This window comes from Platichthys flesus, chromosome 24, assembly GCF_949316205.1.
Source record: "Platichthys flesus chromosome 24, fPlaFle2.1, whole genome shotgun sequence".
Taxonomy (NCBI): domain Eukaryota; kingdom Metazoa; phylum Chordata; class Actinopteri; order Pleuronectiformes; family Pleuronectidae; genus Platichthys; species Platichthys flesus.
Window position 1 is genome coordinate 2,677,520 of NC_084968.1, and position 14,502 is coordinate 2,692,021.

The following is a 14,502-nucleotide window of genomic DNA, read 5'->3' on the forward strand; positions in this document are numbered from 1 at the left end:
TGCATGGAAATGTCCTCTTGATATTATCCTGCTGCCAAATCTCTGCAGGGATTGGTTATTTTTCAGCCACAGGAACACGTGTGAGCTCCAATTTGATTCCACCTGCCTGGTTGTGTGGTAATAAAATAAACACTGATGTTGCCTGATAAAAACCTGAACGCACAGCTGGAGTTCCACTTTATTCCTTAAGGTTCTTGATGCAGACGTGTGCACAGGGGCAATCGTCATGTATGAAACAGAAAATAAATACTGTCAATGTTTGCTTGTGAATAAAGTTTTCCCTCATTGGAACTGTTTGGCCGTATAATGAAACACCATACAGAGCGGATCCATGCCTGCTTTTGACATGATTGAAGACAAACATTATGTTATTGTTTGAGGTCATTTTCACACCTGAAAGTCCAGACCATGGTCCGAACAAAGGTTAAACTTTGATCTGGTTAGTCTCTGTTTCACATTGCAGTTTAGGGTGCGACTGAAAACTTTTGTATGACATAAGTACGCCCTGTCACCATCACGTACAGGTGCTGCATCAAACTAAACTTGACATTGATTAGTTTATAGACAGACGTGTGTCTAACGTCGGCGTGTTGTCGTTGGGTTCTTTTTCTCGCTAAATGTTTTGAACAAATGGCATAGATCAAAGTAATCTCTCTGTTTGAATGGAGAAAATGAATGACCCGCTTCACGTCAGTAGTTTCATTGCCACTGTAATATAGTTATTGGAATGATACCAGTAGAATGAAGATTCTCGTTTGTTTATATATTCAGCATGATATCTTCGGGGGTGAAGACTGTGAGCTGCTTCTGCTTATTTTTTCCATTGTTTAATGCTGTCTCAACTTCCTGCAATTGGGTCAGAATGTCAGGACTATCCATTCAATATTTTCACATTGTAAATGATCCAACCCATGTTTCCTTTGATCCTGACAAAGACAAACTCTTTTGGTCAGACCCTACACCTGTTGATTTGGCTTGGACCAAAAACATTAATCATGGCAATATTGATCAGAGTATAAAAAGCTGAGGTCAGGAACCAGGAACAAAGCAAGTGTTTGCCAACTTCCAAAGACACTTAAAGAAGATGAAACCAAATCGGCATCACAGAGAGAAAATTAGAGGCGGTTCTGTACTTTATTCTCAGTTGGGCAAGTTATTGGTCTTCTTCTTCTCTAGAATAAGAAACAGTTCATCAGTTAAGTGGCCTAACGGCATGCTATGTCAGAACTTATTGTAAAAAGGTGTTTCCATCTCCAACCACAAGCGAGCAGACATTTTGGGCAACTCTCCTGACTCCTTCACCTTTCATTACCTCTTTTCTGGACCTACTACCTTCACACCTCTCCGCCGCCTCTCTCCTGTCGGATAATCTGAATATGTGAGGAATGCCTGAAAGCGGCTCTGTTTCCAGCCTCAGAGCTGCTGCCCAATACCCACACCCCTTCTACACCTATGAAAATGGAATACAGTTCCCTTGGAAACCCACATGGATGTGGTCACACAGAGATACTCTGGATTAAATGTGTTGGGATGATTTCCCTCTGCCACTCGCCAGCAACCAGCGCACTCACCTGTTTCTGGTTAATCGTAGATACCTGTTTGATAGGTGGCGTCAGTACCAATCCAATATGGTATTCAGATGTGTTTTGAAGGAGACATTAGTGGTTGGTATTTTGCATTAAACAGTAAGAACATCTAGTCCCTGCTCAGAGCCTCGTTTCTAATCTCTCACCAGAGTTCAACCTGTGGAGCAGCTATGGCGCGGGTTAGTTTTACACTGCTGGGCCACTTAGCACTGAGGTCAGATCAGTCCACCTCCTGTGTGTTCAGCCTGAATGTAGACGGAGCTGATTTAATATGATTGTTTAAAGAACACAAACGTATCACTACTAACTCAGCAGGGGGTATGAGCGCCGTCTCCGCCTGGGACTTTTCTATCTGTAAGAAATGGATTTAATTTATGACTCCTTTATGAGTTTGTGTAACTCTTCGAATTAAGTGTGTGCTGCCTTTAAGGAACCCAGTTCTTCTTTGTCCATGTGTCTGGCTTCCATTCTGAATGTTTGTGTGGTCGAGAAGCAGGAATCCTGCCTTTCCATGGCCTTGAAATCTTATTGGGACTCCAATTATGGCATGTATATGACGGTCTAATGTGGCCAGTATTTTTTTACGATCCATTGAATAACTTTTTGGTCAGTATTAATGTCTTGTTGGGTCCGGCCAACAGTCCAAAATATAGTTACATCTACTGTATTAGACGAGGAAAAGCATTAAATCCTCTCTACTGAGAAGCTGGGACGAGGGAGGATTTGAGAATGTACGGGGTGGGGCTTGCACTCGAGTATATATGTGTGTGTGTGTGTGCGTGCGTGCGTGCATGCGTGTGTGTGTGTGATTTGCTTGTGCAGCCTCTGCTGTTTTCATTAAACACTGATAAACTCTTCTCACAAAAAGGATGAGGAAGAAGGAGATATGATCATGTGTGAAATATGCCGTTCAGATGAGGAACAGATCAACATTTATGATTTAAATAACTTGAATCTTTACTCAGAAAGAGTTTACCAACAGCCTAGCATTATCTCTTTAGTGAAAACCTCTTATTGTGATCATGTTTGTCCCAGGCCAAATTGATAACAATAAGCGGTTGATTGCAATACTCAATAAATGTGTAGTTTCTTAATGATAGTCCCAGAGCTTGAGGGAAAGGTGACATTACGCACACACACACACACACACACACACACACACACACCGACTCTGTTGACATCTCTCACCCACTACAGTTTAGATATCGATTTGTTTGTAATGACATCACAATATCAACCCTGATCATCACGCATGATCCAAACTTCATCTTTCTTCTTCAGCTTTTAAACCAGATAAACAGTTAATCACTATATCTAAGATTACTACATCTGGTTTCCACTGTATTTGTTTTACAGAAAAAAGTTAGCGTTAGCAGGTCAGCCTAATGTCAGTGTGACGCAGTGCAGGACTGTAAAGGAACACAGTGAACACATCATCATTACCACCACTTAACCCCATGTTTTAATTCTGCAGCTGCTCTGCAGCAAGATGTCGTCACCACCGATGTTATCAGATGTTGACGAAAAGCTTGAGTTGTCCCCAAAACAAACCAGAGCCCTCAGTCAGAGGGAGGCGCCCGTGCACGGCATGGCTGCTCAGAGTCACGCATACAGTATGATCTCAATCTGCTACCATCCATATCACAACAAGTTCTCAGGTACCAGAGTGTGAAAGTGTAGAAACATAAACACACACTTAGATACTGCGCACACACACACACACCCAGGCATACCTAAGTCCCTATCTCTGTGCTAAATTTAGTTTCTGTTGTATTGTTTTTGAGCGGTTGGCCGTGGCTTATTTTTCCGCCAGCTGTTGTAATTCTGCGGCTATCTGTCTGTCAGGTGGGTTGCCAGGTCTGTCCTGGCCGGTTAGCTATCAGCCCCGCCGTGTCTCCACGCTAGAGTGAGGAGTTATTTGATGGGATGATTGACCGACTGACTCAGAGCTGTGTCTTTCATCTCCGTGCCTGGCCGCTCACGTACACGTCTGTTATATAACTGTGTTTTGCTTTTGTTCAGCGTCTGTTTAATGTTGGCTTACAGTGCAGGAAGGACACTGCAGATAGCTTAGCTCAAACATACAGTACAATAGGAACGAGTAGTGATTAATGAGCAAAGCTGTGACCGGGTTCAATACTTCATAGGCATATACTCCTACTCCTATCCCTAGATAGGCACAATGTCATTATAATAATGACATTGACATAACAATGTCATTATAATAATGACATTGTGCCTATCTTAAGTGTGGAGAATTAGATCAAAATTAATTTGGATTAAGAAAAACTGAAGACAAAGGCTGCAGCACACAGACTAGCCGTATCCACCATACCCTGTTGTATTGTGATGTAAGTGAGATAAACCGTTCCAGTCCGTGCTCTGGACGTCTGACAGGATAGAGGTGTTCCTCCAAACAACGGCCAACTCTGTGTCACTTGTTTCCACTTCTGTGTCTTGTCTCCAAATTCTGTCTCAGCCAAAATTCTGTCAATCCAGTGGCTGCATCCTTTTGGCGGACCCGGTGTACACGGCTGACATCAGCTGCATCCTTCATTAGCAGTGTAGACTGCGTTGGCCGGACCAAAGTGACAAGGTCTGGTTTTCTCATTGCACCAACTGGTTCCGCCCTTGCAGAACGTCACCTAGCAACAGAGCTACAGACGGAAATGGCCAATAGTTGATTAAAAACCTTGAAACTTTGTTTTTTAACATGTGCACCGTTCGATGTTCGGTTGAGCACGTGAGACGTTTTCGGCTCGCTTGCTGCTGCCACTTCCTCTTTGGAAAATTGTTTGTCATAAAAGCAGTTTTCATCAACTCTAGAAGAATATAATTTATAGTACCTATGGCGATAGATTTCCTTCTCTAACTGTGGTTTGTTAAGGAAAGAACTGAACATGTTTTAATGGACTTGGTACAACTTGAGACAAAACTCAAAGTTTAGGACTTTGACATGATTTTGTATGTGTTGGTTTGACATGTGGTGTCATAACCAAGACTTAGATGTATTTATAACTAGAAAAGACATTCACTTTGTCCCTGTGCTCCAGCTGCTTCTTGGCTCAGTTGTGCGTGCACAGTTTTTCAGTTCAAAGAGGAATTATTACGCATGCTTAATATTTAGATAATCTAAATATTTCAGCAGGTTGTGCGCTGTAAGTTGCTGTAGTGAATAATGTAGCAGATGGAATAAACATCCCCAGCATCCAAAGTAACAATGTCTTCTCTGTTTGTCCTGCAGCGATGGAGGAGCTGGTGTGTGAGCTTCGTCTGTTCCTGGACCTGCTGGACAGGGAGTACCTGAGTGCCGGGGTCCGAGAGAAGAAGATGCACCTCTCCAAAATCCTCCACAGAGTCCTCTCGGAAAAAGGTGAGATAACAAGCAACAACACTGCTTAGAAACCTTATAGACTTACACACACTGCCTGCATGGCCTTCAGGGGTAATGCAGACTCGGGGAGACTGGGGTCGAGCTGCTGACCTTCTGGTTAGCGGACGACCCACTCTATCCCCATAGCCACAGCTGCCTGACCTGGTTGTCTGCTCTGAACAGCAGTATAGTCACATAAAGAGACTTATTGCATTTTTGCATACAGAGTGGAGGAGCATGGTATCAAACCGACCTGCTGGTTAGTGGACGACTCGCTCTACTCTCTGACCCAAAACTGTCGCAATTAAGGGGAAAAACATGCCCACAACTTTAAGAGGGAGGCTGCCCGCAGTCAAATCTAACATTAAAGATCTCAGTAAGAGCCGACAAATCTTTTTGTTCCCGGTGTTGTCACGAGTTTATTACCTGGTGCTGACAGTAACAGCAACATTTCATGAAATGTTGTTAAGATATAGAGTCAACAACTGAAACTCACTGACCCTGAACTCATCCAGATGCCTGCTTAGATAAGTTTGAGATGTCTCCTCCGCTTGTTTGCAAAGGGTCTGATATAACATTTGCTCGCCAGGTTTTTCCTCTGTGTACCTCAATGTCTGGGACTCACTTCTTGTCCTAACAAGTCTAGAGATTCTAATGCCAACATTCTTTTCAGGCTTCTGTATATTTTAATGAAATAATTGTAGATGCGGTGTAGTCCAAAAAAAATGCATAAAACACATTAGCACACCCAGTTCCGGCTGCAGATTTGCTATTGGGTGCAGAAACAGGTTGACCTCCTGTGAGTGCCTGTCATCAGATCCCATGATGCACTTGATGTTTATATACTGTTCATACGTAACTCAGAGTAGGGACATGGAGTCATTAAGCTTAACCACTTGCTCCTCATTTCTTCCAACAATCAATTCCCCCTAAACTGCTCTCAGATATTTATTTAATCTCCCAAAATTATCAAGAGTGGCTGTATGTGGGAATGCAAATCTCTGAATCAGCTGCTGTGGAAATTCTCTGGAGCTTCTCCTGCCAGACTCCTGGTAAAACTCTGGATAGTGTCCCAATGAGCACATGTGAGAATACAGCAGGAGGTTATCCGGAGTACTCCTCGCCATGAGTGAGTGTGTGCATTGATGTTGTTTTCTCACACACGAAGGATGGAAAACTGAAAGACAAATATCTCAGGATGCAAAAAATACTTATAATAAACATTAAGTCCTGTCTCCTACATGCCGCGCCAACCCTCGCCTGAATGCTAGGAGATTTTTATTTTGACCCTCCGTCTGACCGGAGGTTCCCACTGAACAGACTTTTTCCAAAGTAAATGTCTAAAAACGGCTCTACAATATCCACAGCTCAAACTAAAGCCAACATCACTGTTTTGCAACTTTTTAACTAAAGCTCACACACTTATAATGCATAAGCAATTTAGAGTTACATAACAACAACTAATATTGGCGCGGAGCGTCGTTGTCACGGTTCAAAATAAGAAACAAGCCAATGCTTGTCGGTATCAGCTGTATATAATTAACTGGGCTGTTGTCAGTTTGTGTGCACATGGCTGTCAGCAACACCACTCTGTAACACCACTGTGCAACCTTTTGTAAACCAAGCGATTCTGAGGAATTCAACAGAGTGTGACATCTCACTGTTTCGTGTCTCGTCATTGTCGGGGGCTCTCAAAATGGACATGCAAATACTGTCATTTAGGCATGCAAAATTCTTAAACTGTCAGCCCAACAGCACGCTGTCATTGCAGTAACCCTCCTATAACGCAGACGCATAATGAGGAAGAAATAAATGATCACTGGGACACACACTGAAACATTCCCATTGAACTTTCAAATATCAACTATTTTAAAGTCCCTCCTCTTCACGCCAGCATGGACATATAATGAAGAACTCCCCCTGATTCCTCTTCCGCTGTCTATATCTCCTTCTCCTCAGAGCCTTCATTCAAGTCAGAGATCCACAGCGGTCTGCCGGCCCCCCCTCAGATGCCCCTCCCTGCGATCCCTCATCCCTGGCTGGTATGACTCCTACTCTGACCCCAAGATACTTGATACCATGGTTGTCTGTATGTTCAGTTTGAAATGTGTATATAAATAGCAATACACACACACACACATATACACACACACGCAAACACACATATATATGTACTGTATATTCTGTAGAATGTCACCATACCTTGTTGTATTGTGATATAAGTGAGACAGTTCCAGTCTGTGCTTTGGACATCTGATGGGTGAAAGACATAAATCTCACTTACTTTCACGGCAATGCTGACAAATTCAGATCTGAGCAATGTGATTCTGGTAATATAATGCGACATGGAATTAATTTAAGATGCGTTCTTCCAGTGACTTACAGTAAGGATAGTCATTCCTGTCTAAACTAAGCCTTGCATCACCCTGACACTCAGTGAAAACTCTAACGTCTCTATTGTAGCGAGAGTGTGTATGTGTGTGTGTGTGTGTGTGTTTTTAATGTTGGAGCAGATGCCTCTGATGGAAAGCAGGTGGCTGTGATTGGCTCACAAAACTCTCTCACCATAACAATAAGCCGCAATTCCTTGTTCTACATCCTCTCATACACACACACACACACACACACACACACAAAGAGAGACACAAGGCCTTACAATGCAGTTTTTAATTAGAACCAGTGCACAGCCTCAGCTTCCTCCACTGTGTGTGTGTCTGGAAATGACAGGCCAGGTTTTCTGGGAAAACCGTTTTTTCCATTCTACAATCGAATCAGCTTTTGAGAATACAAGGTTTAGCCGTGCTCTTCTTCTACGACTGGAAGCCCCGTCCTGTTTGTTCGCTACACCCTTCTTCTTCTTCAGCTTTTGATCAAACCCTGTTGAACAGCCACATGACAAATGACTGAGGAAGTTGTTTTAGTACTGCTAATAACTTTCATATTGTCACGAGAGCAGAACAATTTAATTCCCTTAACAGTGAGTGACTATCAAACACAACTGCTTATACTCATGCATTGTCCATAGCCATATGGATTACTACAAGCAGAAGATTACTTTAAATGAATTGCATTGCTTCTGTATGATAGTCCCAGAACTTGAGGGAAAGGTAACAGCGTTTTGACACAAACACACACACCGACACACAAATAATGTCATCGGACAAATGTGAAATCTCAATCTGGCTAATAACAACTCGACTCGATTGGCAGTGTGCAGCACGAATGATATCGGGCGAGTTGGACATTTTACTGATGTGATGCTGCAGCAACATAGAAGAAAAAGCTGAAGGGTGGAAAATTCAACACGCCAGAGCCAACAATTACAACACTAAAACATGCTAATTGGAAATGTAGCCTATATATAAGAAAAAATACCAACATGCAGAAGAGCGGCAGTAAAGTGCAGTTCTCATAAATATACTTGGATGGAAACCCAGCTTCTATCTTTTATTCTCTTCCAGCTCTGTGTCTCTCTCTTGCCGTCTCTCTGCTCTGAAATTACCATTCATCACATTTCTACACTGACCTCTGGATAAGCCGTCCAGACGGAGGAAAAAAAGCTGCTCTGCTCTCTCTCTTTCCACCCTCCATTCTTTTAAGTTGTTTAAGTCTCAGGCTACAGGGAGAAAGAAAAGATAGATGGTCAAAAGGACGGTAGAGAGCGAGAGGAGAAGAATGCAAAAGAGGAGGCAAAAAACGCAGTAAACAGATTGGGAGTTGAAAAAATAAAGAAGATCTAGTGCAGACGAGACACTCAACAACCCTGTTCAGTCGTGTTTAAATGTGTGCAACACAGAGGAGAGAGACGTCTGAAGAATAGGGGAGTGTGGAGGAGGAAGAGACGGCCTTGGCCACGGTCTGTCTGTGACCCGTTAAGGCTCAGTGCCGAGCCAAACCAGCGCTCTCTGCAAGACTGAGAGCCTGCGGCTTCAGAAGATGAATCAGTCAAGTCCCAAAGCCTGTGGCAGCCATTTTAAATACGCACTTTTATATAAGGAATAATTAGTCTGAGGACCTCAGTGGATTTGCAGCACAACAGTGAATGTTTGGGGAAGTGACAGTGTTATTGTGCTAATGACAAATTGCTCAGGGGAAGAACATAGGCGGCCATTTGCACAGTATTGAAACTATACAGAAACTCCATGATGTGTACATACTCAGTTTGCTCAGTTACTCAGTATGTTACATTCCATCCCTGCAGAATATATGGATTTGAACACAGGTCTTTAGTTAACCTCATGATCCTAGAGCAGTGTGTAACTTATCAGGTTTGCAGCCAAGTTGTGTCCAAGTAAAAACATTTTCCTAGCACCATGTTAAAATAGGTCATAGGTTTTTTGCCGTCACATAGACTGTATGTAAAGATGGACCACACGTGTCTACATCCTCCCCCCTGTTCAGAAAACCCAGAAAATATCCTGTTTACGAAAACTCCCATGTTGTACATGTGGAGCCAGGGTCTGCGAAGGAATGCGGAATGGAGCTGCGGTTGTGATATCTCGAGTCAGCCTCACCTGTCGAGCATGACGTTTCACCATGTTCTTGATAGCTTCCAATAACTAATCAAACCAAACTTTCCTGGAAAAAACAAAAACTTTGTTAAACTTGAAAAAAAAAAAATCAAATATTATTATTTTTATGAATTAGATTATGTGGGTTAGTTGATCCATCCTCAACTATCAAGGAATTTGAGTAGTGAATTGTGTTAATTAACAGCTAAGCCTGTTGACATTACTGCAAAACATGTGACTTGTGACAAGGTGGCCTCAGGACAGTCAGCTGAGTTAGAGACATGCTAGTGTAGTCGAACGTTGTAACTGTTTGCGATGTATGATAATCATCACACACTCATTTGCCTTAACAGTAGCAGACATTAAGTAAGAGACAAAGAGATGATGTGTATGTTACTTTGTCGCAGAGCAGTGGGTCCCCCCGAGGGGCAAACTTGTTATTGACGATCAAACTTGGACACAGGACATATTCAGACCTTTCCTGTAAAGCTCTTGAAATCTTGTCATTCGGTCAATCCTATAACTAAATATATAAATAAATATTATTATCATTCCAGGGAAGGCATTGAATATGTGTGGGACATTACCTTCTTTGGCCACATTTGAATTTCTCTGTCATTTATTAGGCAAGGCTATGCAAGGCAAGTTAATTTATACAGCACATTTCAACAAGGACGATTCAAAGTGCATGATACAATTTGGTTTATTAGTAGTAGCACCCAGGCTTTAGGCAACCCACGGTTCATAGTACATAAAACACAAAACTTGTTCCTTTAATTGTAAATATATAAACGTCTGCTCATCAACTCAGATTTAAGGATGAAAGATGTTTGACAAAATATTCAAGGGCTTATGAAAAACTATCATCACATTTACCTAGAACCCAGTGGGATACCATCACACCAATAAACGATGATGTCATACAGGGTGCAGCAACAAATCCTCACATTAAAGGAGCTTGAGCCAGCAAATGTTTGACATTTCTACTTGAATAAAGGCTTCAGTATTCAATCACTTAGTAAACTGTTGATAAAAACAATAAAAATGTATAGTTTTCATACTATTAAGATTATTTTGCAAATGTAACAATGATGGGAAAAAAATATTTTTAAATATGCGAAGCCAGAGTGTTCAGGTATTCCAGCCATGGTGTCATAAACAAAAGCGCTGATGACCTGTTCATTGGTGTGGTTTGTGTGCTTGTGGGTACGTGTGTGGGGCGCAAGTATAAATCAGCATATCTGGTTGGTTTGTGCAGACACACATACGGAACACACCAAGAGAGACAATGGGATCTCTTCATTTCAGTGTGATCCTCTCCACAGCCCTCACCTAATAAATCTCCCTAAGAAAGAGGATCTCTGCTGCACCATTGTACAACGAGTTGTGTGCCACGCGCGAAAACTCTCAAAAAACAAGGTCTGGATCTAATTAGGTTGTAATGACCACTAAATTTGACAAATCCAACTGGAGACTACCATAATCTCTCACTTTCTCTTTCTGTCTCTTTTTACATCCTGGAATTATTCTCCGTTAATATTGCTCTTTTATCTTTGGCATGAGACACATTCCTGTCATCATCATGCGGACTGCCTCACGCCATGTGAACACTTTCCATCCAGCTGTCAAGCAGTTTGAACTAAAGTCCTGAAAAAAAAAAAAATAATGTAAATGAAGAGTGTTTCCATTAGGCTGCATTGAGAGAAACGAATCGGCTTCCAGATGGAGACGGGAGCTGCGTCACTGAACACATAAAAACAGCAAGCGTCTCTCAAGGATTGATTAGTCGTTGGAATATTGTTACGAAACCTTTTTCTACAGAGTTCATGTGTCATGCTGTCACAAAATGAAAACAAGGAAATGAAAAGACATTTTTCATACAGCATGGCAGATTGTGGGGTCAAGCTAGTGTATATGCTAAGCTAATATCAACCCAGTTATCTCCAACAACAACTTAATCCATTTTGTTCTTAATTTACTTGGTAAATGAAGATGTCAGTGATGCTTTTTCTGCTTGTCATCGCCCTGACCCATCTAAAAGAACGTGGCAAAGTTAGAAAGTTTGAAAGCCCTTGTTTGACTGAAGCGAAATGATTGGTCAGTGTACCTGTCTGTCACTAACTCACTTACCTGCCTGCACGGATCCTGTCTGGGAGTCCTTAGGTCTTAAGCCAGAGAGACACACACTGCTGAGGCAGAGACGATAGTCAGAAGTTATGGAGTCACGGAAAAGTCGTATCCTAGTATTTGTCAGGCAGTGCACTTTCATGTGTTTTGTGGGTTTAGCTTCGATTAGGGCTGATGGGAAGGGAGAGGCACTCTTGCTAACTTTTGCAGGATTACCAACCCTAGTTTTCAGAGAAATAAGTAAGTACTCGGCCGTATTGGCGTCATTTGTCCATTTAATGCACTGAGTTTGTTAACCAACCCTAATGATAGAAAGCTTTTTGCCCAGTGTTCATGTGGCCATTTGGAATGTGTGAGACGTATGTCTTACAACTTGTTTAGTTTAATGCACACCCCAGCCTTGAAACCATTCGGAGCTCTGGTGCCTGTGATGCATTACAAAATCTGGAACTCAAGTTTGTGCAAGAGCATACAATTCTGGGCAAGATGTAAAAAGGTTCAACTCAGTTTTTGAAAGACTGAAAGCCATCCATCAACTTGCCTGTTTGGTAATACCCTGTCAACAGCCAAGGATGATTAATCACAATTTGGAGCATATTGAGATTAATTAAATCGCCATTTAGTCATTAACATGTTGAGTCTAAAACTCAGTTTGCAATGATACAAACCAGATATAGGCAGCAAATCATTACATTTTAGAAAAGGCTGGGACAAGCCAATATTGGGCTTTTTTTGCTTATTGTTTTAGCTCTTATGGTTGAAAATAAAAGTCGTGCTTCAGTCAGTATTTAAGTCACATCATCAGTTGCATTCTACGGGCCGTGCAAGACTCTTTTCGAGCAGAATGTGGACCAGTACTCTTGTTTGGACATAAATGATATCCATCTGTGTTGATGTTGGAGAGTAGTGCCATACCCCTCACCTCCTCTCCTTCCTCGCCTAACCCCTAAACAGACCTTCCTCCACTGAAACGAGTTACCGGTCTAACGTGTCCAAACACTTGCACCTCCAAAGATCACACCATGCATTGTTTTTTTTCGCTCTCTGCTTTGCACTTAAAGCAGAGGCACATTAGGAAATGTGTTCATGTGACGGACATGCTGTTTACACGCAAGCAGGTTTTCATCATCCTTCGCAGTCTGAGTCCCGATTGGGAATTCATTTCCTTCCCTTCTCATTTTGAATCAGACAGCCCCCTTTACTCATCAAGCACTTTCAAAGACAAATATGCATCTCAGCCCAAGCTATGTGTACAGTATGTAGTATACACACACGTCTAAATGCACCCTTATGTACTGTTTAGTATCACTGGACATTGGGAAGGATCTTAGTTGCTTGAAACCGCCAGCTTCCTGAAACATTTCTTACCGACCTGCAATGTCGGTTGCACCAGACCAGCAGCTTTGTATCCGGAATAAATGGAGGCCTTTGCTGTATTTTGCCAAACCAAATGTTTTCTCGCCTGGAGGGGAAACACATTGTAGCAAGTAAATGTGTCACAGTGCTTTGTCAAGCTACGGATTGCTTTTGAGTTTGCTCGCAATCACAAATATTCAGTTGAGCCCGGTCTGCTTTTGTACGTCTTCTGAAATGATTTGCCTTCAGCAGTTTGTCACATGTAACGGTTTGGTCTCCATTTGGTGCTGATAAATCTGTTTTCATATTTGACTTAATTCCTCTGTGGGGCTCCCCTACTTGGCGGTTTGGTCAACCACAGCAGAGATTCAATGACATCACCACGATTGTGTCATCGACTTGAGATGGGAAATAGGGAGGTTGAACAGATCCTGTTGAAAAGGTGTTGCACTTTGTCACTGAGGTAACCAAACAAGTGACAAATTGGAGATTGATTAAGTCTTAACTACAGTGAGCAGTGGGCTTTAACTAAGTGACACAAGCCTACAGTACAGTTAATTCCAAGGGGCCAGAATCATTTCAGCCGGCTTATACTGAAACTCTTTGGAAAAAGTCCCTGCTGAGAAACTGGAGCACGGATGGAAAACCTATTTCACAACTTTCCCTGCTGAAGTGCTTTCGAAGGCTTTTTACAATGCCAGTTTTTTTCCCCCTGACATATGAAGTGATAGAAGTGACTTAATAACACACTGAGGGAAAATTAAAGCTATTTCTGGAGCTGGGCAAAGAACTAATACAGTTTACTGTTAAACCAAATCAAATGTTGGGGACATTGATGGACAAAGTGAATGGACTTTTTGCTGACAGATGGACGACTTTTGGCCTTGACCTTTATTTGAAAATGCCCTATCATTCATTCATTCTTTTTCTTCAATTTCAATTAATGAGATATTGTTAAAGTACTAAAGACAAGAACGGGAACAAACTGAAGGAAATCCAAAGTTTATTTTTAAGAGCAGTTACTAGAAAAAAGATTGACTTGGCAGTGTTGGCTAAACCTTTCTCTAAATTCAGCCTCAATGAGAAGATCATATCTGGAGAGACTCTATCATCATTGATCAGACGGCAAACAGATTGCAGGAGGATTGGATTCACAGAATCTGTATTTACCCTTATGCTGCTCATACCTAAAGCCAGAAAATCCAAATCTGTTATAAAGGGCTGGCCCAGGTTGGTGTGCAGGAGGAACAAATAAGCAGGACCTACCTTGACTGACTGTTTTCCTGCTTAAGCAAACTATTGCGGAAAGGGAAAATGCCCCCAAACATACCTCCTAATGCATTGGTAACTTATTGATCAATCAATCCCTTCAAAATGACCTCTTGGATGTTAAGTGCAATTAGCCAAAATCCCAGGTCACATATTTGTTGTAGTTGTCTTTATTACAGTAGAGAAATGTTGAGATAGAAGAGTGTTTGAGGTGACTGGGAAAGTGTTGTAGTTGTACAAATTTAAGGGATACTTATATTCTTTGAGAAATTACAAAGAT

General features: G+C 41.9%; 1 protein-coding gene across 2 annotated transcripts in view; it reads left to right on the plus strand.

Moving 5' to 3' along the window:
* Nucleotides 1-14,502, plus strand: part of afap1 (actin filament associated protein 1) — a 57,072-nt gene that overhangs the window by 9,209 nt on the left and 33,361 nt on the right. For both annotated transcript variants that reach the window (XM_062384407.1, XM_062384408.1), the window contains exons 2-3: nucleotides 4,831-4,959; nucleotides 6,919-7,001. In XM_062384407.1, coding sequence (XP_062240391.1) covers nucleotides 4,831-4,959; nucleotides 6,919-7,001 — 212 coding nt within the window. The remainder of the gene's footprint in view (nucleotides 1-4,830; nucleotides 4,960-6,918; nucleotides 7,002-14,502) is intronic.